Below are 24,645 nucleotides of genomic sequence, written 5' to 3' on the forward strand. Positions count from 1 at the left end.
TATATTGACATATGGTTTACATTTGTGTCTAATTGACTACACCTAGAATGCCGGTTATTTTTTTGTAAAACATGTGATGTTCCTTTTTATTTTAAACATTTTTTTAAAATGTTGTGAGCTTTTATCATCATATGCAATGTAGTTTGTATGCGCACTGCTCTGTTGTATGTTTTTAAAGGGAATCTGTCACCAGAAAAAATGCTTTTAACCTCCAGATATGGGGTTAATTGTCAGGTTTATAGCGTTATTAACCTCCCCGGCACCCATACTTAGCCAAACGCTGTGGGGAGAAAATGAATTTTATTTCCCCAGCGTTTGGATTTCAGTCATAGAGGAAGCAGCGCCGACGTGGGTTCAGTTACCGCCCTAAGCATACAGAGCGGTAGCTGTAACCACGTGCCCAATTTACCCAGGGTCAACACTTGGCACCAAGTGCCTCCACTATGAGCTCACAGGAGGACTAAACCCATCTGTAGATTCTGTGTAAATTTTGGTCAACATTGATCTGTTTTTGTGTGCCTCTAAATTTAGGTTGTACTTGTCATGACTCAACTTTGGGACTCGATCCGGTGATCTCTGACTGTGGGTCGGTTTCCTTCTCTGTTTGACCTCAGCCTGTGCTGTCTCTGTCCAACTGCTGATAATGCTCTTGTCTTTGCTCTGCTGTGTTGCTTCTATGCAGGGGTTTTCACTTTCTCGTTAGGTTTGTCCTATTACATTTTGGGAGGGGCTATTTTTACTCTCCTGGCACATACAAGCTTTGCTGGCTATTTTCCAAGTTGGATGGATGTTTGGAGTCCTAGATCCCCAGTGAAGGATTATCTTGCTGAGGTTTTCTCTACTGCTTCTCCTACAGTTTGCTTATGTGTTCCCCTTCTCAGCTCTTTTCCCATTTTGTTACATTCAGGATCTGGAGGTTTTCACATATACCAAAAGTGTTTTTGAGTTCCTTTCTTTTCCTTCCGTCTTTCATATATGACTGTGTGAACACGTCTTTAGCCCTGTGTCTCACCCTCTGTCTGTGTCCACTCCATTCTGGTGTTATGGTTTTGGGTTACATGCTGTGTATTGTTGAAAGTGCAGTTAAGGACACTCAAGGTCAGCTGACGTTGAGTGGGGGTGCCATTGTGTAATTTTAGGATGCCAACCTCCGAGGTCAAGCAGGGACAAATCAGGGTCAGGATAGGGATTTGCCTAGTCTGTATACGAACCAGTGGTGTGCAGGTTTAACATCTCCCCTGGTTTTTTCATCCCCTTTGTGAGTGTTAGAGCTCAGTAATAACATTATAGGCAGCCCATTTAGTGTGTTCTTGGGTGTCCGTATGGTTTTGGTTTTAGTCTTGGCCGCACAACTACAGGCCTTTTCCCTGGAGGTCGCAGAAAATAGGGACCAACAGCAGCATGTACATTCATCTGAATACCACATTGGAACCTTGGGTAAAATTACAAGATTGATTTGACAGAGACAGAAGCAAGATCTTTATTTTTTCTGCTTCATGTAAATTATGCTTCAATTTACGTCCGGTATCCTCTGGGTTCAAGAATCAACAAGTAGGCATTATTTTGTCTTTACTCTGTGGAGATACACAGGCTTGGGCTTTTTCTTTGCCTGAGGATTCTTCTGAGTTGGCCTCTGTAGAGGCATTTCTCTTGGCTCTCAGTCTCATTTATGATGACCCTGACAAGGTCGCTGTAGCTGAGTCCAAGATCCGTGGTTCAGGGAGGTCGTAGAGCTGAGGATCACTGATCGGAGTTCAGACGTTGGGCTGTGGAGACCTCTTAGAATGACCCAGACCTCCGGAGTCAGTTCTGCCAAGGACTGTTGGATCAGATTAAGGACAGGATGACTTACAATTCCTGTCCGCAGTCTTTACAGGAGGCTATGACCCTCACTATCCATTTAGACAGACGTCTGAAGTATAAAGATACATTAGGTGTTTTAAAAGCATCTCTATCAGGTGAGGCTGGTGAATCTATGCAAATTGTTGCTTGCAGGAACCCTAGAGAGGGTATGGTACATGGAGCACCTATTCATTCTTGTTTGTATTGTGGTCGTTCCGGTCACATCATGGTTCAAGGTTTTAAATAAAGTAAGGAACTTCTAAAAGGAAAGAAAAACCTTCAGTGTGAAGTTGCAGGTTCCAAGAGTCTGAAATTATCTCTGGTACAAGCATTAGGTTTTTTCTTACGGGAATCCCTGGAGACTAAAACTGGTTTTATTTTCTGATCTGCACTCGTGGATTCAGTTTCTGCAGTGAACCTTATTGATTATGACTTAGCTGTAAACTGTGGTTATAGTGTCTCTACTCTCGGTCATGTATCGTAAGATTTTGGACAGCAACCTCCTTCCCTCAGTAAGAGCATTGAAGATAGGTCATGACTGGGTTTTCCAGCATGACAATGACCCGAAACACAAAGCCAGGGCAACTAAGGAGTGGCTCCATAAGAAGCATTTCAAGGTCCTGGAATGGCCTAGCCAGTCTCCAGACCTGAACCCAATAGAACATCTTTGGAGGGAGCTGAAACTCAATGTTGCCCAGCAACAGCCCCGAAACCTGAAAGATCTGGAGAAGATCTCTATGGAGGAGTGGGCTAAAATCCCTGCTGCAGTGTGTGCAAACTTGGTCAAGAACTACAGAAAACGTCTGACCTCTGTAACTGCAAACAAAGGTTTCTGTACCAAATATTAAGTTCTGTTTTTTCTGCTGTAACAAATACTTATTTAATGCAATAAAATGCAAATTAATTATGTAAAAACCTTTTTTTTTTCGATCCTGTCTCTCACAGTTGAAGTGTACCTACAATAAAAATTACAGACCTCTCCATTCTCTGTAGGTGGCAAAATCGGCAGTGTATCAAATACTTATTTTCTCCACTGTGTTTATGAAAGTAGGGGTACTTCACACTGAATCCATTAAGTTTATGGTGTTTCCTTCTTTACCTGCAAACATAGTGTTAGGCTTACCTTGGTTAGTTAAGCACAATCCTACTATTAATTGGGAGACTCGTTAAGTCTTGGGGCAACGCTTGTTTTCCTGGTTGTTTATCGAAGTCCTTGGCTTCTGTGAGGTCTCACCTGCCAGAATTTATTCAGGTCTTTGTGTTCTGAGACTGAGTGTGAAGTTCTCCCACATAGGACATATGATTGCGCTATCGAATTCATACCAGATGCTAAGATGCCTAAGTCTCATTTGTTTATCCTCAATTCCTGAGAAGGAGGCTTTGAAAGAGTACATACAAAAGTCTGGCCAAGGGTCATATATGGCCTTCCAACTTTCCAGTCGCTGTGGGTTTTTTCTTCGTTAAGAAAAAATATGGAGGGTTGCGTCCATGCTTGGACTTTGTAGAGATTAATAAAATCACGGTTCCCAATCCCTATCCTTTACTCCTGATATCGGATCTGTTTAGTCAATTAGATGGAGCTAAATGGTTTTCTAAACTTGATATGGGGGGGCATATAATCTCATATGTGTTTGACAGGGTGATGAATGGAAACCCACTTTTCATACATTTGAGGGTCATTTTGAAATTCTGGTGATGAAGTTTGGGTTGACCAGTGCTTCAGTGGTTTTTAAGAATTTTATTCCTCTGAGGAGGTTTTTTCATCCTGAAGGTGCAATAGAAATCCTTCCAATTTGAAGGCTGTCAGCTCCACACCTTTTTTATCTGTCCCTTCGAGACCCAGGAGTCTGGGGAGGACAACATCTCCCTGTCGCAATCTGCCTTCCTCTACTGACTTCTCTCTCCTTTGACTCTTTTCAGCTGTAGTCATTGGCTTACTGCCAGGAGAGCTTGTTCCAGCTTTTTCCAGAAACGTCTGCATACCAAGCAGAGCTGAGTCATGTAAACAAGCCCCTGAAAGGGAAGATTAACCTTTTGGGTGCTGCAGGTCTCACAATATGTTACAACATACAGTTTACACAGAAATCACAGTATTTGCATTGAACACACTATTCATCCAGCATCCCATGGAGATGGCCACTTTGTGGGATACCATACTAGCATTAGCAATTGGAGGTGTGTCCCTAAAATCTAACATGAAACAATTAGGGCTGACAGTGTCAGACCGCGTGGGGACACACCCCTCAGGTAAGGGAATGGTAACCCCCATTTGTAAATTCATTCATACATTTCCAGCCAGAATAAAAGAGGAAAAGCACAACCAATTTGTGCCAGAATTGTTATTTAATGGGGAATACAAAAATTTACTAAGATAGGAGAGAAGTCAAGTTCACACTTGCATTTGATGATACATTTTTCCGTTCCGTTACAGGAAAAAAAAGGAGCGCCTACAAGAAATAGTTCAAATGGCACCAGACAAACTCCATTGACTTACATTCAATTAGTTACTAGGGGTCAAAGGCCTCATATATACACTCTATTATTTTATTACATATGCAGATAATGTCCCCCGTAGTCCCTCACTCAGTATGATGACCCTCAGTCACTGATGACCCTCACATGGCCGCAGTGACACTGTGTGCGCACACACTTGATGTGCTCCTGTGTGCACGAGGAGCCTTCATTTGCATAAGTCATAGAACATGTTTTTTTTTTTTGTTAATTTTTTAAGTAAAAGTAGTGAAATCTATACAGCAGGTATGTGTTTTATAGGGCTTAGTTACCTATATGAATGTACATATAAAGAGAAAAACACAAAATTTGAGTGTACATATAAGTGGTATAATTTGAGTTTTCTGGGTGACAGACACTTTTTAACACATGGGATTGAGTGCAGGAAGTGACATGCAATAAGTGCATGGTTATGGTATGCAATAATGTATGTCATTTTACATGTCATTTTTTAACACTTTAGAGATAAATCTCATTGGTAACTGGAAAATAAAAATAACATAACATTGCATGTTTTCATAACACAATTCCATGCTGATGTTTGTTGAACACGTGCGATTTTATGCAGCATTATGGTAATCCATTGGGTGTGATAACGTGAAAATTAATGTATATTTTTCAATCTATTTATTTCGCACCTTTTTGTGCCAGACCCTGTATGTGAGAAATCTATAGGACAAACTATAAAAGATGCCTTATGACAAGTCTGGTCATTTTGCACTGGGCTGCAGGTGAGCTGGGTAACGACCCCTAGGAGGCTCTGATGGGTTCTGCATACTCTGTTTAGTTTCCTGCTGTGACTCTGAAGCACCGCACCCACAGTGCCTGCCAGTTCCTCACTGCCCCTTGCCACCTAGTCTACAGTATGTGAGAGATTTCAGCCTTCCTCTGCCTGCAGTGGGGAGTGACCACAATAATAGGTTGTGTGAAGTCTGCTGCTCCCCTCCCTCTGCTTGTACACAGTGTCAGTGAAAGCATTGCCTCCCTGGCTGTGCTCTATGAGAATGTCAGCTCAGCTCCTGTGCACATAGCAGCTGTCCAAGGACTGAGGCACCTTGCACCTCACACCTCCTTCAGTTACTGCAATGCTAGGATGGGCTGCCTCTGTAGGCACTCTCCTGCTCCTGCTTCTCTGGTCCTATAAGAAACGCCTCTGTAGTACTTTCTTAGCAGTTGGGTATGTGAAGGGTGAAGAAGATTATAAACTGATCTGCAAACCTTCAGCTTTGGCCAACTACCTGGTGAAACAGTGCAGGAGCTTTGGGAGCTACTCTCATGTCAGGTGGCTCTGGAGGACCTTCCCCACTCTGCAGACTTTGGTTGGGGTGCTGGGACCTGTGGATATTGGGGTGCACTTTGTTAGGGAGTATCTACAGATGAGTGATGAAGGGCTGGTGGCTCTGGACTGGGCTGTGAAACCTGGACAACATCAAAGAAGGAGGAGAGCATCCAGTAACTCCACTGTGCCCATTCTGCTGGTCATCCCAAATTCTTTTGGCAAGATCACTAGGAACACCAGTAAGGTAACGATAACAGGAACTATTTCTGGTGTATTTACAGGGAAGAGTTAAAGATTTGTTTCAATGTTATTATTTGTGCACACTTTTTGTATACTTGTTATTAAATAAGCTACAGGTGGAGTAGCTTTGTATTGGGGTGGGGGGGAATAATCATTTACCTAAGAGAATATGGCTGCAACTTTGGCCATAACACAGAAGGTACCGACAAAGATCTCTTTATGCCAAATCACAGCATAGTGCAAGTGAACAGAGTCTGGTTGCGACCCCCAATGTACTGCAACGAGGAGGCAGAAAAAAAATCTAACTGGTTCTGACTTCTTGAGAATTATTTATCAAGGTTGCGGTACCTTGTGGGTCACAATATAACCCTATTTAGCTGGACTATGCTGCGATGTAGTTGTGGCATACCATGATCTTTGCCAAAGTCGCTATGTATCCACAGCCTTAATGTATATTATACAGCGTAGTCAAATGCTATGGTTTCGGCAAAAGTTGCAGCATTTTGCCACCTTTTGGAAAACCGCAATGTTTTTGCCTCTTTCCGTAAAAAAAAAAAACAAAATAAAAAAACATGCGGCCACATGTTATCTGTAAGTCAATAGGGACATAAATGCATTACAGGCAATTCATTTTTTTTTTCTGGAGTTTTTGCATCTATGAAGCTGTGACGCTCAAATTGGCAGAGACGCGGCCAGTCCGTGCATTGCAATCTGTGCTCAGTCCGATTTGCATGGATGTCTGCATGAGCCCTCACTTTTTTTTTTTTGAGAAAGGGGAAAAGGGATATATGACTGCAGTTTTACATTACAAATCATGTGATCCTAAAAGGAATCTATAAATCACATGATTTGCAATGTGAAAAATGTGACAGAATCACACCAAAATTGAAGATGCTATAGATGCTGGGGCAGAGATTTTAGTTCTGTCTCATTTTTAGGCCTCATTCAGACAATGGTGTTTTTCACGTATGCAAAAAAGAAGGTACATGTGTCATCAGTGATCTTCACATGTGAGCAGCCCCATAGACTATAATGGGTACGTGTTCTATCCTTGAAAAACAAGGATAGATTACGTAAGTGCAACACAGACGCCTGAAGGAGGTCTTGGACAGTGTAAACTTTGATTAGACTGTCGTTAAATGTGCAGAAATGTATCACAACAGCTCAGGCAGGATGATAATTTTGATTCATTTTCTATCACCTGTTGCTTGGCTGTCTGCGCACTCGGGGGCACAGTGGCACATCAGGTTACTTATGCCAGTATTCTAGAGCATTTAACTTAGAAAGCAACCTACACTGTTTTTTTAAAACAACCAGGAAAAATTCATGTACTGTAAAAAAAAAACAAAAAAAAGAAACTGAAAATTGTAAAAGCACTTTATTTTAATGATGAAATGCTGCAAAAAAAAAAAAAAAAAGTCTTTAGGGTATGTGCAAGTGGCATGTTTTACTTGCTGGTGTACCCACAGTTTTTGAAGCGGAAGACATTTCAGGAAAGTGCCCTTCAGTGTTTTCCCTGATTTGTCTTTTCGGACATCTCATCGGGCATTATTTGCAGCTTTCTCTTTTTTATTATTATTTCTATACATTACAAAGTGGCCACCAAAAGGATGGACCAGTCTTTTTTTTTTTTGCCCGCTTCACAGCTTTTAGAGTCTAAAGTGTATAAAAAGTTACAAACTTAGGCCAGTTTCACATGTCCTTATATTTCCGGTTCCGGAAAAATCCGTACTGGAGATGTCCGTGTGCACCTGTGTGGTGCAGGGGTGCCGACAGTGTGTCGTATCAGGAGCACATGTGTCGGCGTTTGGGAAACAGCGGTACAGTTAGTGCTGTTCCCAAGCGCCAGGTGCTGAACGCTGCTCTCATAGTTGTCCCCTGCCACCACTGCGATCAGCACCGGCAGGGGTTAATGATTCGAGTTGTAGTCTGCTCCCAGTGTCTCCACCTGTAAAAATAAGAATAAAATAAAAAAAATCCATATACTCACCTGTCCTAAGTGTTCCCCGCTGTAATCCATGCGAACGCTGACACCAAGGAGCCGGGGAGAATGACTTCCGCAGCGAGTGGGCCCCGAAGCTGCGCTCAGCAAGCGGTGTCCTGTCAGTCACTGAGCTCAGTGCCGCTCCAGGGCCCGCTCGCTGCAGGAGTCATTCTTTCAGGCTCCTCTGCTGAGCGGTCACATGGATTATAGCAGGGGACACTTAGGACAGGTGAGTATATGGATTTTTTTTATTTTATTCTTATTTTTACAGGTGAAGACAGCGGGCCAGACTACTACTCTCATCATTGTCCCTGCTGGTGCTGAACGCAGCTCCGCCAGGGGACAATGATGAGGGCAGCGTTCAGCACCCTGTGATTGGGAACCGCGCTAACTGTACCGCTGATTCCCAAGCGTCGGTATGTGTCACATGGATGGCATCTGTGTGCGGTACGTGTTTACATGGACCCATTGACTTGAATGGGTCCGTGTGATCCGTACTTCCAGCCAAAAATGGGCATGTCTATGTGTAGATCACACGGACACACGATCCGTGGAAACACACTGACATGTGCACAGGCCCATTCATTTGAATGACAGTTTCCACACGTACCGGAAATACTGACGTGTGAAAAAGCCCTTTTGCACAGCAAGTTGTTTTTATGTTGCTGTTCATTCTTTTTTAGGTTTTATTAGTGGTTTTTCAGGCGGATTAACCCTTGAATCTGCCTGAAAAGAGGTTGTGCATCCCCAGCTTCATGTATTTCTAAGCAACTGTCACGCTCGGGACAGGAGAGCCACCGGCCAGTCTGTGAACTGCGTTCTGATCTCACTCCAATTTATATGGCTGTCTGACTGACAAGAAGGATTTATAACCAGATTCTTACAGACTTTCACTCATGATCCAAGTTAAAAAACCAAGACCATGAAGCTGGTGCAAAATTTTACTTCCCACAATCCTGCTGAGAGGTTCACTTTAAGTAAACTATGGGCACTGTCGGGTTGGCGCCATTACACTGAATAACATGATACCTGGGTTGATGAAATCCGTCCTGTGTTGTTCTAAATGACGGGTCACTGATCCTTCAGTCACCTTCCTCCTATTTTAAATACTGCTCTTGTGCAGTTCATAGTGTTGTCTTTGAAAAAATGTTTTTTAACTTTAGCAAAATGGCTCCGGTGGCTCAGCAAGCGATAGATGCTACTGTACATGCGCGGGCGCCATTTTGCTAAAGTTGAAAAAAAAAAAAAAAAAAAAAATGTTTTTAAGACCACAGTATAAACTGCACAAGAGCAGTATTTAAAATAGGAGGAAGGTGACAGAAGGATCAGTGACCTGTCATTTAAGCCACAATGCCACAGGCCGCTCTGAAGCACCAGAATCTCATTATCTCCAAACAGCAAATAAAGATTAAACAACAACCCCAGGACGGACTTCATCAACCCAGGTATCATTTTAATCAGTGTAACGGCGCCAACCTGACACTGCCTGTAGTTTACTTAGCAAAATCCTGATGACTGGTTCACTTTAAGCTCACCTCAATATGACTACAACCTCTGCACCCACTAGAGATATACTTCTAACACATAAAATATGGCTCACATGACTACTGAGCCACACCAAGATTTTTGCAACATTTACTGAAAATTTAAAGGTGTTTGTTTTGGCCTGATAAATATGAAAGCCAAAATAGAATGCTTTTCAATAAAATGACACTTTAGTATAGGAGTAAGGGTCTGTGCACATAGAGTTCAAGTCTTTCCCTGATTAATCCTTCCAGTGGAAGGTTCTGACAGTCGCCCCCACACCCTATCCCCCCCGAAAAGTGGAGTGATTTCTTTTGATGCAGTGGACATTACAGCTTATGGTGAGTTTTTGACGCTGCACATTTTCACTGCGTAAAAATGCAACGTCTTAAAATTTTAGCAGAGTGAATGGGATATAAAGAAATCTCATGTCCATTATGCATGTAAACTATACATGACTGTACCAATAAAGTTGTCAAAGCAAAATACCTGGAAGTATCAAAAACAAATCATCTTTATTTAAATCATGACATACTACAGTTTTTGTTTCTTTTTAGTATCAAAAATGCATGTAAAAAAATGCACTCAAAAACTCAGTGAAAAAAATGTAAGTAAAATCAAAAGCTCACCAAATACTCATTGTTGCAGTGTAGCCTTAGGCTCTGTGACGATTAAGACATTTTAGGATTATTGAACTGTTCCATAACAGCAGAACAGAGTATGTTATTGTCAGTAATATAGAACCTAACACTACACTTAGATCCAGAATTATTTGGACAGTGACCGAATCTTCATGATTTGTATGACGCTATTTTTGATTTAAAATTAAACAACTGAGATCCAATTGAAGTGTAGACTTTCAGGTTTAATTAAAGGAGTTGAAGAAAAATATCCCGTGAAACGTTTAGGAATTGCAACCATCTATCTACTAAGCCTTCTCATGTCAGGGGCTCAAAAGTAATTTGACAAATTAACTTTATCATAAATAAATGTTCATTTTTAATAGTTTGTAGAGAATCCTTTGCAGGTAATGACTGCCTGAAGTCTGGAAACCATGGAAGCCACCAAACGCTGGGTTTCCTTCTTTGTGATGCTTTACTGCAGCTGACTTCAGTTGTTGCTTGTTTGTGGGTCTTTCTGCCTTAAGTTTTGTTTTGAAGGGGTTTTCCCACGAACAAAAGTTCATTTTAATCAATAGATCTTGAAATAATAATAACTTCCACAATTGGATGTGTTTAAATAAAATGTTCCTGTGCTGAGATAATCTTATAAATGTGCCCCTGCTGTGTACTGTGTAATGGCTGTGTCTGACCGTGCTGGAACATGGTCTGATCATACCACAGCTCCTGAGCAGGGGAGGAAGCAAAAGAGTATACAGACATCACAGCAGGGGATTGCAGCTGATTCTTTTTGGGGAGGTAAAACATTTCCCTGCCTGTTATTAATCACTGTTTTACTTCAAAGAAAGAATCATTTGTGATCCCGTGCTATAATGTCTGTTCCTGCATGGTCAGACACAGTCATTACACAGGACACAGCAGGAGCACATTTATAAAATTGTCTCAGCCCATTAACATTTTATTTAAACACATCCAATTGTGGAAGTTATTATTATTCCCAGATCTGTTGATAAAAATTTAACTTGTGTTCATGGGGAAAACCCCTTTAAGCATGTGAAATGTTGTTTGATGGGGTTGAGATCTGGTGATTGACTCAACCATTTTTTTTCAATCTAATGATGGTCTGTCTGTTTCTCTTCTATTGAGAGCTCCTTTGACCGCACGTTGTGGGTTCACAGCAACAGTTTCCAAATGCAAATACCACACCTAGAATCAGCTTCATACCTTTTACCTTCTAAATTGATGGTGGATTAACGAGGAAGTAGCCCATGCAGCCCATTATAGAGCTTTTGAGATAACTGTCCAATTACCTTTGGTCCCTTTAAAAAGAGGCAGCTACATATTAAAGAGCTGTAATTCCTAAATCCTTACTTCAATTAGGATGTGAATACCTTCAAACTAAAGCTGAGAGTTTGTACTTTCAGTCCACATTGATTATATAACTGTATCTTGAATATATTTTGGTAAACAGCTATAGTGCCAAAACTTGTGTCACTGTCCAAATATTTCTGGATCTAGCTGTATATTAATGTAGAAAAGCATGTAATTTTATGTGTCCCATAGAATATTATCGCTAATCATGTGGTGCAGTTGTACAGCATGGATGATCAGCTTTAAAGGAATTGTCATATAAACTCAATCCCTCCATAAACCAGAGTGGAGAACTAATCAGGCAAACCTGGCCTGTTCTTGGATTACAAGTACAACCATTTATTTTTTCTAATGGCCTCCATATAATGCTGCATTTCTACAGCTTTGTTATTCTGGTCAAGTTGCAGTCATCCTTTATGGGCTGGTGATAAATTTAGAACTCTGGCTGGGCATAGATGTGCACTCTAGAGGCTGTCATATATTACCAAGTGCTGTCTGTTTTCAGGGTCTAGTTTTATCAGCCATGTTCTCTTTCCAAAAATAAATGCAACAACGATTTCCCCTGGATACAATTTTTGGATGCCGGTCCTTATTCCATTCTTTGTGTTGTACAACAGCATCAATTGCAGCCTGCTGCGTTAAGTGTTTCTTGGTAGTTGGTTGATTTTTATCGAAGTGCTAATACTTTGCAATATACAGTACAGACCAAAAGTTTGGACACGCCTTCTCATTTAAAGATTTTTCTGTATTTTCATGACTATGAAAATTGTACATTCACACTGAAGGCATCAAAACTATGAATTAACACATGTGGAATTATATACTTAACAAAAAAGTGTGAAACAACTGAAAATATGTCTTATATTCTAGGTTCTTCAAAGTAGCCACCTTTTGCTTTGTACACTCTTGGCATTCTCTTGATGAGCTTCAAGAGGTAGTCACCGGAAATGGTCTTCCAACAATCTTGAAGGAGTTCCCAGAGATGCTTAGCACTTGTTGGCCCTTTTGCCTTCACTCTGCGGTCCAGCTCACCCCAAACCATCTCGATATGGTTCAGGTCTGGTGACTGTGGAGGCCATGTCATCTGGCGTAGCACCCCATCAATCTCCTTCTTGATCAAATAGCCCTTACACAGCCTGGAGGTGTGTTTGAGGTCATTGTCCTGTTGAAAAATAAATGATGGTCCAACTAAACGCAAACTGGATGGAATAGCATGCCGCTGCAAGATGCTGTGGTAGCCATGCTGGCTCAGTATGCCTTCAATTTTGAATAAATCCCCAACAGAGTCACCTGCAAAGCACCCCCACACCATCACACCTCCTGCTCCATGCTTCATGGTGGGAACCAGGCATGTAGAGTCCATCCGTTCACCTTTTCTACGTCTCACAAAGACACGGTGGTTGGAACCAAAGATCTCAAATTTGGACTCATCAGACCAAAGCACAGATTTCCACTGGTCTAATGTCCATTCCTTGTGTTCTTTAGCCAAAACAAGTCTCTTATGCTTGTTGCCTGTCCTTAGCAGTGGTTTCCTAGCAGCTATTTTACCATGAAGGCCTGCTGCACAAAGTCTCCTCTTAACAGTTGTTGAAGAGATGTGTCTGCTGCTAGAACTCTCTGTGGCATTGACCTGGTCTCTAATCTGAGCTGCTGTTAACCTGCGATTTCTGAGGCTGGTGACTTGGGTAAACTTATCCTCAGAAGCAGAGGTGACTCTTGGTCTTCCTTTCCTGGTGCGGTCCTCATGTGAGCCAGTTTCTTTGTAGCGCTTGATGGTTTTTGCAACTGCACTTGGGGACACTTTCAAAGTTTCCCAATTTTTCGGACTGACTGACCTTCATTTCTTAAAGTAATGATGGCCACTCGTTTTTCTTTACTTAGCTGCTTTTTACTTGCCATAATACAAATTCTAACAGTCTATTCAGTAGGACTATCAGCTGTGTATCTACCAGACTTCTGCACAACACAACTGATGGTCCCAACCCCATTTACAAGGCAAGAAATCCCACTTATTAAACCTGACAGGGCACACCTGTGAAGTGAAAACCATTTCCGGTGACTACCTCTTGAAGCTCATCAAGAGAATGCCAAGAGTGTGCAAAGCAGTCATCAAAGCAAAAGGTGGCTACTTTGAAGAACCTAGAATATAAGACCTATTTTCAGTTGTTTCACACTTTTTTGTTACGTATATAATTCCACATGTGTTAATTCATAGTTTTGATGCCTTCAGTGTGAATGTACAATTTTCATAGTCATGAAAATACAGAAAAATCTTTAAATGAGAAGGTGTGTCCAAACTTTTGGTCTGTACTGTATATTGCAAAGTATTAGCACTTCGATAAAAATCTGTACTGTATATTGAGAGATTTACTTTGGATGAATGAGAAAGCCTGGGACCTTGTAGAAGACCGAAGAGGATTAATGCGTGTCACGAACCGGGCACTGGGGAGTCCGGCAGATGGCACAATATCTGGGTACAACAGGATGATATAGGGGGGAGGAAGGCCCTAACGGTAGAAAGTAGGGGATGGAACACCTCCTGACACCAACCTGTGTCTGTCCCTAATCTCCCCTAACACCCTATGCGGGTGATAAGAACATAGATAAAGAACACAGGGTAAGATGACAAACAAGGGACTGGCAGCAAGAGAAAAACAACTTAACTTGGAATCTGCTGCAAAGCTCCAACAACGGCACCAGAGTACAAAACGCCTGCAGCGTCTCCACCAAAGTCACAGACGGGCTCCACACCTCTAGCTGGTCTGCATAGAATAAACTCCATAACCAACGATCAGCTGATGGATCAAGTGACTATTTAAAGGGAGGTGGGAGTGGTTACCACCCAACATCAGAGAACCTTGCCAGCAAGAGACTGACATTAACTCTTGCTGGACCAAAGGAAAAAAAACAACATTTAAATTATAGCAACGAAGTGCTGCCATGAATCCCTAATGATTTGTGACAGTATGCTTCCATGAGTCCTGAGGCTATGACTATATGGCAACTTTGGCCCGCGACACCTGTTGCGATGGTGCCACTGATCCATTGCAGTGCAATACAAGTGAAGGGCATCGCATTGCGACCCTGAGACTACTATAACAAGCCAGTCGCAAGAAGTCCAACCTCATCAGATTTTTTTTTACGACTTGCTTGTCGCAGTGTCTAATGTTGAGCGAGTATGTTCTATTAACCCTTTCGCCAAGTATGCTCAGGCCGAGCTCCGAGTATTTATAGCTGCTCGGTGATAAGGTTAAATCGCTCCCGTGTGCATGGTTTGCAACTGTTAGACATTCCTCACATGTAATAAAGCTGTCAGACAGTTGCAAATCATGCACACGGGAGCGATTCAAACAGATCACCGAGCAGCTGTAAATACTCGGAGCTCGGCCCGACCATACTCGGAACAGAACATACTCGCTCAACACTAGCAGTGTCCTCAGGGTTGGAATGCGATGCCATTGACTTGTATTGCACTGCGATGCAGCAGCGGCACCGAACAAAAGTTGGTCGCACAACAGGTGTCGAGGCCAAATTCGCAGTGTAGCTCCTGCCTTATGAAGCAAGACATATCTGCAGCTGGTGTACAAGCACCCTAGCCCCTCCATTTATATTGAAGTCTGTCTCAGTGGCAGCATTTTCATGCAAAGTATGGCAGTGATTATAGATGTCATATTTTGCGCCCCCCCCCCCCCCCAAAAAAAAAATTTATTAATTAAAAATTAAACACCTATGATATTTTTGTAGGTGTTGGGAATGACTTAGCTTTTAGGAAGCAGTATAGCTGACATAGTAAAGTTAAGGCTAATATCCCATTTCCATTCATGTTGCATCCAATGTACAAGGACAATGTTTTGGAGTAATCCCCGTAAGAGCGAATAGTGACAAGAGACTTGTCTGAGAGAGAATTTAATATAGGGAGGGGTTCACTGCCATTAATCAAAATGATGACCAGGTAAATGTATTTGCATAGCATTAAATGTATCATTAGCGGTAGTTTATGTTAAGTAATACTTTCCTATATTTGGTTCTATAGCACTAATGAGACGGATGGGAGCAGCAGGGATGGGGTTATAACATAAGAAATATCCCAGGTTCTGTGTCCATCATTGAATTCTCATCAGATTTCTGACCAAGAACCTGACGCATGACCTTTTGACAGATTTTGCTCATACTACTTATTAACTGAAGTCTTTCACTCTTAAAATAAATGTGCTACAGCAAATAAAGTCATCGTTTTGAATTTTTTTCCGACCCCTTTACTACATCTGTCAGCCACATGCCACAGCCAAAGTAGACCTGTCATCACCATATAAACCACACACACGTCAAACATGTGAACTGCCAGGTAGTTACCTAAAATAAATTTACGATGAAGCCATCAAGTCTGGATAAAGTACTTTTAATTCTCAGTGAACAGCTACACTACCTACTCGTTCTTCCTTTTTCTTTCCCTTTGCAGACATTTTGACATTTGGCCAAATTTCTAGAAACTGCCTACAGGGCTGTCTAAATGGGTCTACTGAACGGTGTCTGAATGGCAGCTATTAAACTAAAAACTGCAATTAAGTGTCTACGTAGATTCCCACATTTACTTTGTATGAAACATCAGCTTCAAAAATCAGGGGGTTATGTAAATAAGATTAATAGTAATTTGCATCGGTGGCCGGATGTGGTGGTATTTTGATTCCTTAACATTCATTGAAGCCTCGTTAATACAACAGATGTGAACATGGAGTCTCTCAAATTCAGATCAGCTGAAGAGCAATTACGGTATTATTTAGCCATTGGTTGGGGAATCCAGAGCTTTATTGGCTCCCTCCCAAATTGTTCTGCTTCAGCTTTGAGATTCCCTCCATCAAAGCTATGACAAAAGAATAATGCATAGCCGATCCATTTCATCCAAACCCTTTTAAAAACTCCCACAGTGACCAATCTACCCAAACAGGGTACTGTTCCCTATTCATTATGTAACATACCTGGCGGCGTCCTTGCATAGTGGTCCATCTCCCACTGTGCAAGAGCGCGCACTTGATCTCCAGTCCAGTCTGCTAGCCTGGCTTCCCTCCATGCTGTCTGCTTGCCTCTGTTTCTGCTGCTTAAGGGCGGCGCCCGATCACTTCCTGTTTCTTGTACCTGCTGCGGGCACACCCCTTGTGCGTCCTCAGCCTATTGCTGTCTGTCATCTGGTATTTAACCCTGCTCCTCCCAAGAAACCCGGCCTGAGCATTGTGTTCTGTCAGTTGGCTTCTGGTCACTGATATGCCAGGTCCCGTTTATGGTTCCTGCCTTCGGTATCAGTTCTCGTGTCTGAACTGTGTCCTGTCTATATTATCTTCTAGCCTGTTGTCTTTTGCCTATCCTGGAGGCTGTATTTCCAGGACTGTGTGAACACGCTCCTAGCCTGTTCTTTCCGCCTTCTAGGGGCCGCATACCTAGACCCGTTCCTGTATCTTGCCTGTTCCTGTCTGAACACGCTCCTAGCCTGTTCGTTCCGCCTTCTAGGGGCCGCATACCTAGACCCGCTCCTGTATCTTGCTGCTGTGTCTGTTCTTGTCTGAATACTCTCCTAGCCTGTTTCCTGTTTTTCTCTATGTCCGTACCTTCCCTTTTTCTGCAGAGTCTGAACTCGTACATAACTCCTGCTCGTTGTCACTGTACTTCCGTTTGTGAGTTTGTGGTCCACTCGCTACTTCACTGCAAGTACCCTGTGGGTATCTGGTTCTGCCTTTCCCTTCCTGTCTGTTCCGTGTGAACAGAGCCCTGTCCCTCCTGCTCTGCCTTGCTCACTGCTCCGGCGGTTCTAGCCTGCTCTGCCTTGCTCACTGATCCGGCAGTCCTGCTCCGCTCTGACCCATTGCTTACTGCTCCGGCAGTCTCGCTCTGCTCTGACCCTTTGCTCGCTGCTCCGGCAGTCTCGCTCTGCTCTGACCCTTTGCTCGCTGCTCCGGCAGTCTCGCTCTGCTCTGACCCTTTGCTCGCTGCTCCGGCAGTCTCGCTCTGCTCTGACCCTTTGCTCGCTGCTCCGGCAGTCTCGCTCTGCTCTGACCCTTTGCTCGCTGCTCCGGCAGTCTCGCTCTGCTCTGACCCTTTGCTCGCTGCTCCGGCAGTCTCGCTCTGCTCTGACCCTTTGCTCGCTGCTCCGGCAGTCTCGCTCTGCTCTGACCCTTTGCTCGCTGCTCCGGCAGTGTCGCTCTGCTCTGACCCTTTGCTCGCTGCTCCGGCAGTGTCGCTCTGCTCTGACCCTTTGCTCGCTGCTCCGGCAGTGTCGCTCTGCTCTGACCCTTTGCTCGCTGCTCCGGCAGTGTCGCTCTGCTCTGACCCTTTGCTCGCTGCTCCGGCAGTGTCGCTCTGCTCTGACCCTTTGCTCGCTGCTCCGGCAGTGTCGCTCTGCTCTGACCCTTTGCTCGCTGCTCCGGCAGTGTCGCTCTGCTCTGACCCTTTGCTCGCTGCTCCGGCAGTGTCGCTCTGCTCTGACCCTTTGCTCGCTGCTCCGGCAGTGTCGCTCTGCTCTGACCCTTTGCTCGCTGCTCCGGCAGTGTCGCTCTGCTCTGACCCTTTGCTCGCTGCTCCGGCAGTGTCGCTCTGCTCCGACCCTTTGCTCGCTGCTCCGGCAGTGTCGCTCTGCTCCGACCCTTTGCTCGCTGCTCCGGCAGTGTCGCTCTGCTCCGACCCTTTGCTCGCTGCTCCGGCAGTGTCGCTCTGCTCCGACCCTTTGCTCGCTGCTCCGGCAGTGTCGCTCTGCTCCGACCCTTTGCTCGCTGCTCCGGCAGTGTCGCTCTGCTCCGACCCTTTGCTCGCTGCTCCGGCAGTGTCGCTCTGCTCCGACCCTTTGCTCGCTGCTCCGGCAGTGTCGCTCTGCTCCGACCCTTTGCTCGCTGCTCCGGCAGTGTCGCTCTGCTCCGACCCTTTGCTCGCTGCTCCGGCAGTGTCGCTCTGCTCCGACCCTTTGCTCGCTGCTTCGGCAGTGTCGCTCTGCTCCGACCCTTTGCTCGCTGCTCCGGCAGTGTCGCTCTGCTCCGACCCTTTGCTCGCTGCTTCGGCAGTCTCGCTCTGCTCCGACCCTTTGCTCGCTGCTCCGGCAGTGTCGCTCTGCTCCGACCCTTTGCTCGCTGCTCCGGCAGTGTCGCTCTGCTCCGACCCTTTGCTCGCTGCTCCGGCAGTGTCGCTCTGCTCCGACCCTTTGCTCGCTGCTCCGGCAGTGTCGCTCTGCTCCGACCCTTTGCTCGCTGCTCCGGCAGTCTCGCTCTGCTCCGACCCTTTGCTCGCTGCTTCGGCAGTCTCGTCTTGTTCTGCTCTTGCTCGCCGCTCTGGGCGGCCTCACTCTGCTGTTTGTCCACCGCGTCTGTGGTTCTGTTCCTGAGTCCCAGTCTGTACTGGGTCCTATCCACTCGGTGCTCCAACCTGTCGTACCTGCCAGTACCTCCCTGCCTGCATACCAGTCGTGCTTACCAGCATCCACCCGTCTGTATTCCTGCCATGTCTGCCTATACTCACCAGTCGGTGTGCCAGCCTAACCTGCCTGTTCCAGTATTCCCCTGTGTGGGTCAACAGCCATGTCCGGGGTCTGACCTGGAGTAGCACCTGGTCCCTCTGCCCGATTCCTCCCTGGTGCACTGGCGTCTTATGACGTCGTGCGACCTTGGTCAGATCGGGCAGATACTTAGTTACGCCCCTCCAGGCACTCTCCGGTTCATGGCACAGTGGAATCACTACATATACACGCACACGCCACTCAGCCCGGGCGTGTGCATTACACATTACTCACCACAAAATCGCCAATTCTCCTACATATCTCATTTTAAGCCCTCCTCTCTCCATTACTGTATGTCTAAACCCCATCATGGCTCCATTTCATTATAGTACACCATTGTACTGTATAGGCTCCAAAGAAACTCTTGTCCTTTTGTATAAAAAGTGAAACCTTAGATTCCGGCAGCTTTTTCTAACTTACCTGCTAATTTTACTTTAGCCATCATTTTTCACAATTCCTGCTGACAATTTGTTGACTTTAGGCTATTTTCACACTGTTTTATCAGCAGTGGCTGATGTCCGATGGGCCCTGGTGCAAAATTTGGACCTGCGCCCCCAACTGCATGTTGGACAAATGTATGGGCCCTTGTGACATTCTAGATGCTATAAAGATATAATTGTTCGCTCCATGTAATACTGTCCCCCATCCTAAGCCCCTTCTTAGTATATTGTCCCCGATATGGGCCCCTTTTTAGTATATTGGCCCCCATTCTGGGCCCCATCTTAGTATATTGTCCCCCTTATGGACCCCTTACTGTAATAATGTTCCCCAACCTGAGCCCCTTCCAGTAATTATGTTCCCTGTTCTCCTCCAACACATTAAAAAAAATTAAACGATTCTTGCCTGCCACCGCTTCCAAGACATTCGGTATCTTCTCTGTCCATCGCAGAGGCCAGCAGCTGACTTTACCATGACAGCCACAGGCATTGCATGGTGTCACTGTCATGTGCCGCCCGTGACGGGCACACAGACATAAGCTGCCGGTCTCTGATTGTCCGGTGGCATGTCTCTGCGCTGCAATATATTTTAGCTGAATGTGTGCTCATACGCCACCTTCCGCTGAAATAGGCGCTGGCATCGGCGAGCCCCCTCCCGCACAAGCTCTGTCGCGGTCGGACCCTCTGTGACTGAGATCGTTACTCCTCTGTGTTATCAGATATCTAGTAAGAAAGCATATACTGCATGGTATACGTTTTCACAATGGAATCCTATAGACCAGTGGTCCCCAACCTTTTTTGCACCAGGGACCGGCTTGAAGCAAGATCATTTTTCCATGGCCCAGCAAGGAGGGGGTGGGGTGGGCGGGGCTTTGGTCATATGGGGGCGGGGTAATGGAGGGATTTGGAGTTTAGTGCATACTTATCATATAGTGTAGAACAGGTCCCCGCCAGGAGCTATGCCAGGAGCCCCACATAATGTGCTGTGCCAGGAGCCGCATCACTGAGGCCCCATCACGCCCTGCAGCAGGACAGGGCAGCTGTCCTGACAGCTGCTGTTCAGCTGCATTTACTTCATCCCAGGGGCGGACACAGACTGTAGTGGGCCCCTGTGCAAGAAATTTTTGGGGGCCCCCCCGCCCTTCATAAGGCAACAAAGTTATGTAAACATAACCCCCCCATGTGCATCTCTCACCCCCCCATGTGCATCTCTCACCCCCCCATGTGCAGCTCACCCCCGTGCATCTCTCATCCCCCTCCGTGCATCTCTCATCCCCCTCCGTGCATCTCTCATCCCCCTCCGTGCATCTCTCATCCCCCTCCGTGCATCTCTCATCCCCTTCCGTGCATCTCTCATCCCCCTCCGTGCATCTCTCATCCCCCTCCGTGCATCTCTCATCCCCCTCCGTGCATCTCTCATCCCCCTCCGTGCACCTCTCATCCCCCTCCGTGCATCTCTCATCCCCCTCCGTGCATCTCTCATCCCCCTCCGTGCATCTCTCATCCCCCTCCGTGCATCTCTCATCCCCCTCCGTGCATCTCTCATCCCCCTCCGTGCATCTCTCATCCCCCTCCGTGCATCTCTCATCCCCCTCCGTGCATCTCTCATCCCCCTCCGTGCATCTCTCATCCCCCTCCGTGCATCTCTCATCCCCCTCCGTGCATCTCTCATCCCCCTCCGTGCATCTCTCATCCCCCTCCGTGCATCTCTCATCCCCCTCCGTGCATCTCTCATCCCCCTCCGTGCATCTCTCATCCCCCTCCGTGCATCTCTCATCCCCCTCCGTGCATCTCTCATCCCCCTCCGTGCATCTCTCATCCCCCTCCGTGCATCTCTCATCCCCCCCGTGCATCTCTCACCCCCCGTGCATCTCTCATCCACCCCCCGTGCATCTCTCATCTCTCCCCTCCCTCCCATGTGCATCTCTCATCTCTCCCCTCCCCCCATGTGGATCTCTCATCTCTCCCCTCCCCCATGTGCATCTCTCATCTCTCCCCTCCCCCCATGTGCATCTCCCATTCCCCCCACTGCTAGTTAATTGTATTTAAAAAAAAAATAAAACTTGTTATACTTACCCCCATGCGATCCCTGCAGAATCCTGGCGCTCGTCCAAATCGCTGACACCAGGTTCTCCTGACTTCCGGCCATGTGACGGCGCCGTCACATGACCGGAAGTCAGGGGAATCATGAAGGTGCTGCCGCAGCAGCGCAGCGCTAAGATGTCCCGGACCCGGCGCTTAGCATGCGGCCGGGGGCCCCATGAGGAGAGAGACGCACAAGAGGGGGGCTCCGAGGGGGCTCCTACCGGCCGGGCCCCATACTGGAGTCAGGGCAGTCATGCCCTGATGGTGGCCCTGCTGGAGGCTGGAGGGGCCCCCTCTCCCCGCGGACAGGCTGAAAAACCCCAACGGCCCGGTCCTGGTCCGCGGACCGGCGGTTGGGGACCTCTGCTATAGACAGTTGATGTCACCATATACTTCTGCATTGTCACTGGTTGGAGTTATATGTACAGCGTCAGTGGTTGGAGTTATATGTTGGCCTTGAACTCAAGACCTTTGTAATCTGACAGACTTGTTGCTTTGTTTTTATTACTTTTGCCTCATACTGGATCCTACAGAATACAACTCTGAACTCTATGAAATAAGAGCCATATAGAGATAAATTAGAGCTTCGTAAACTTCTGTAAGGGCGAAGTCAGACGGCCACGTAAATCGAACTGAGATCAGAGCGCAGTGCATGGACTGGCCGGTGGCTCTCCTGACCTGAGCGTGACAGCTTCATGTATTTGTAATCAGCTGTCATGCTCGGGTCCGGAGAGCCGCCGGCCAGTCCGAGCTTTGCATTCTGATCTCAGTCGAATATATACAGCCCTTAGCCCCACAATATGGCTCGGTACAACTCTAAAGACTGTTTCGAGCCTTGTTACTGCAATGTGCTTGAGTCATATTTGTAGCTTTTAGGTTCACCTTCTTATAACTGATGTACTCGTCATGGATGTTTGTAAAGAGAACGAATGGATATTCTCCAGTTTCTCTCATATTCTGCAATTACAAGTTCATGTACTGGTCTCCGTTGCTGTTTTTGTAACCCTTGTTGCAAAATACCTAATAAATAATTGAAGAGGCGAGAGGAAGATGTTGTTATTCTTTGTCATTGTGAGAAATAATCCAGCCACTGCCTTGTGTGGTTTAGACGTGTGGCTTTTTTGATGTTCATTGTAGATTGTCACTTCCTTTCAACAGTTAGAATATGATTGTTCTGAAAATGGAAGACCGGTTATATTGTCCCACCTGAATTGTCATTTTTTAAACTTGGATACCAGGGATGTATGGCAAAGTACAAAATGTGATTGATACAGTGATATGAACATGAGTACCAACAGGATATTTCATAAAAACACTAACCCTTAAAAAAAAAAAAAAAAAAAAAAATGGGGCAGTGGGTTCAAACAAGAATAATTAAAGGGACTCTGTCAGCACAGAATGACTGTTAAAACTAAGTCCCGCCACTCAGTGCTTCACGGCGGAGCCAATCAGTTATAAACACCTTCCCACCTACTTGTTTTCCCTCAATCTCCACCCCCTTCTTCTTTGATTGACATCTCTGGCTTCATATAGCTAGAGAAGTGAGGAGATAGATGAAAAACAAGCAGGTGGGAAGGTGTTTTTAAATGATTGGCCCCGTCGTGAATCACCGAGCACCCATAGTTTGTTTGAACAGTCGTTCTGTGCTGACAGTCCCTTTAAGACCCTAAGAGAATGAGCTGATTAATTCAGGCCAATTCCAATCATGATGCAAAAAACAGCACTGAGAATCATCTTTTCTACTACTCCCAACAGATACTGGATTTCCATGGGTATTGCTCCTAATGTACAGAGAAGGCTTTGATAATTGTCTTCCTGCATCAAGTTATTTTAGTAGAGAACCATGTAGAGTGTTAATGCATGTGTTGCTCGTTTGTTTTTTTTGCAACTCTTCTTGTAACTTTTCAGAGTCCACTATGGGTTTAGTCTCTCAGCCATTATCCATATGCATGTCACTTGACAAACGGTAAGGTTTTAAATATTAGAGTTAGGACTGTCCCATAAGGGTCGCCGTGACGAGGTGGGATGGCTTTTGCATTATTTTGATCAAAATTATGTTAACTAAGTACCCATTATTATTTTCATGTACTACTGCGGTTTATTTATTGTAGGGTATTTGAGTATTGTGTTTCTGTCTTTGTTTTTTTCGTTTTTTTTTTTTTGCAACTCTTGTAACATTTTAGAGTACACAAATGCGAAAAGGCCACAAAACAGTTAAAGGGGTGGTCCGGCCTTAGAGAGGCTACAAGTCTACAGTCAATGTGACTGCAAACTTGTAACTCGCACCGGGAGTGGCCGGCGCGTGACTGCAAGTATGCTATTTGCATACAGGCGGTCCCATGCCAACTAGATGTGCCCGTCCTCCCTCAATGCAAGTGTCCTGAGTGAGGCCGGAAAGGGGTAGCCACAATGTGGTCGGAAGTATACAAGTCGCATACTTACGGACACATGACCGGCCGCTCACAAGTCTGCAGTCACTCTAAGGCTGGACAACCCCTTTAAAGATTAAAATAGAGAGCATTTTTGATAATGTGCAAAGTAAAAAAAATGCAAAAAAAAAACCACATTAATTTCAAGTCACATGCAAGGATAGATTTGCACATCCCCAGTTACAGTGCTAACTTGGCCCTATTGTGTGTCAAAATGTCGGCTCCAAATTTTTGGAGCTGCCTGTCCTGTGATTAGATTAATAAAGCAGGATGCTCAGACACAACAGAGCTACAGTACAGATCACATTGGGTATTGCAGTAGGCAGGGCATGGAATTATGGAAGATTGCAAATAAAAGTAATGTTAAATTGTAAAATGAGTAAATGTTATTACTATGAGCCAATTAGGAAATTTACTAAGACTGTCATTTCTTATGCCAGCTTTAAATCCGATAACATTGGTGCAAATCCTCTTATTGAATTTGGTATATGTTATCCAAAATTTCTAATATTGAAAACTTGTATAAATCATTTAATAAATTCCCCTCTTAAAAGTATAAGTGTATTTCATTTTCTGATTCTGATTGGGGAATCTGTCACCAGGTTTTTGCTACTCCATCTGAGAGCAACTTGATGTAGAAGCAAAAACTCTGATTCCAGAAATGTGTCACTTACTGGGCTACTTGCTTCAGTTTTGATAAAAATCACTGTTTTCACTGTTGCAGACCTACCTGTTCTCTGAATGCTGAGCTCTGTATAACCCCGCCCACAGCACTGATTGGCAACTTTCTGC

The 24,645-nt window shown here is 45.1% G+C and overlaps 1 protein-coding gene across 1 annotated transcript in view; it reads left to right on the plus strand.

Annotated features, from left to right (window-relative positions):
* The first annotated feature begins 5,258 nt into the window (after positions 1 to 5,258).
* The window catches only part of LOC141253008 (protein ABHD15-like), a 68,255-nt gene continuing 48,868 nt past the window's right edge, over positions 5,259 to 24,645 (plus strand). Inside the window, exon 1 of the mRNA XM_073670758.1 lies at positions 5,259 to 5,876. Within this exon, the coding sequence (XP_073526859.1) occupies positions 5,439 to 5,876 (438 nt within the window). The 5' untranslated portion in view covers positions 5,259 to 5,438. The remainder of the gene's footprint in view (positions 5,877 to 24,645) is intronic.

The sequence above is a fragment of the Phyllobates terribilis genome, unplaced genomic scaffold (assembly GCF_046119375.1).
Source record: "Phyllobates terribilis strain yellow unplaced genomic scaffold, ASM4611937v1 Scaffold_2__4_contigs__length_985480577, whole genome shotgun sequence".
Taxonomy (NCBI): Eukaryota; Metazoa; Chordata; class Amphibia; order Anura; family Dendrobatidae; genus Phyllobates; species Phyllobates terribilis.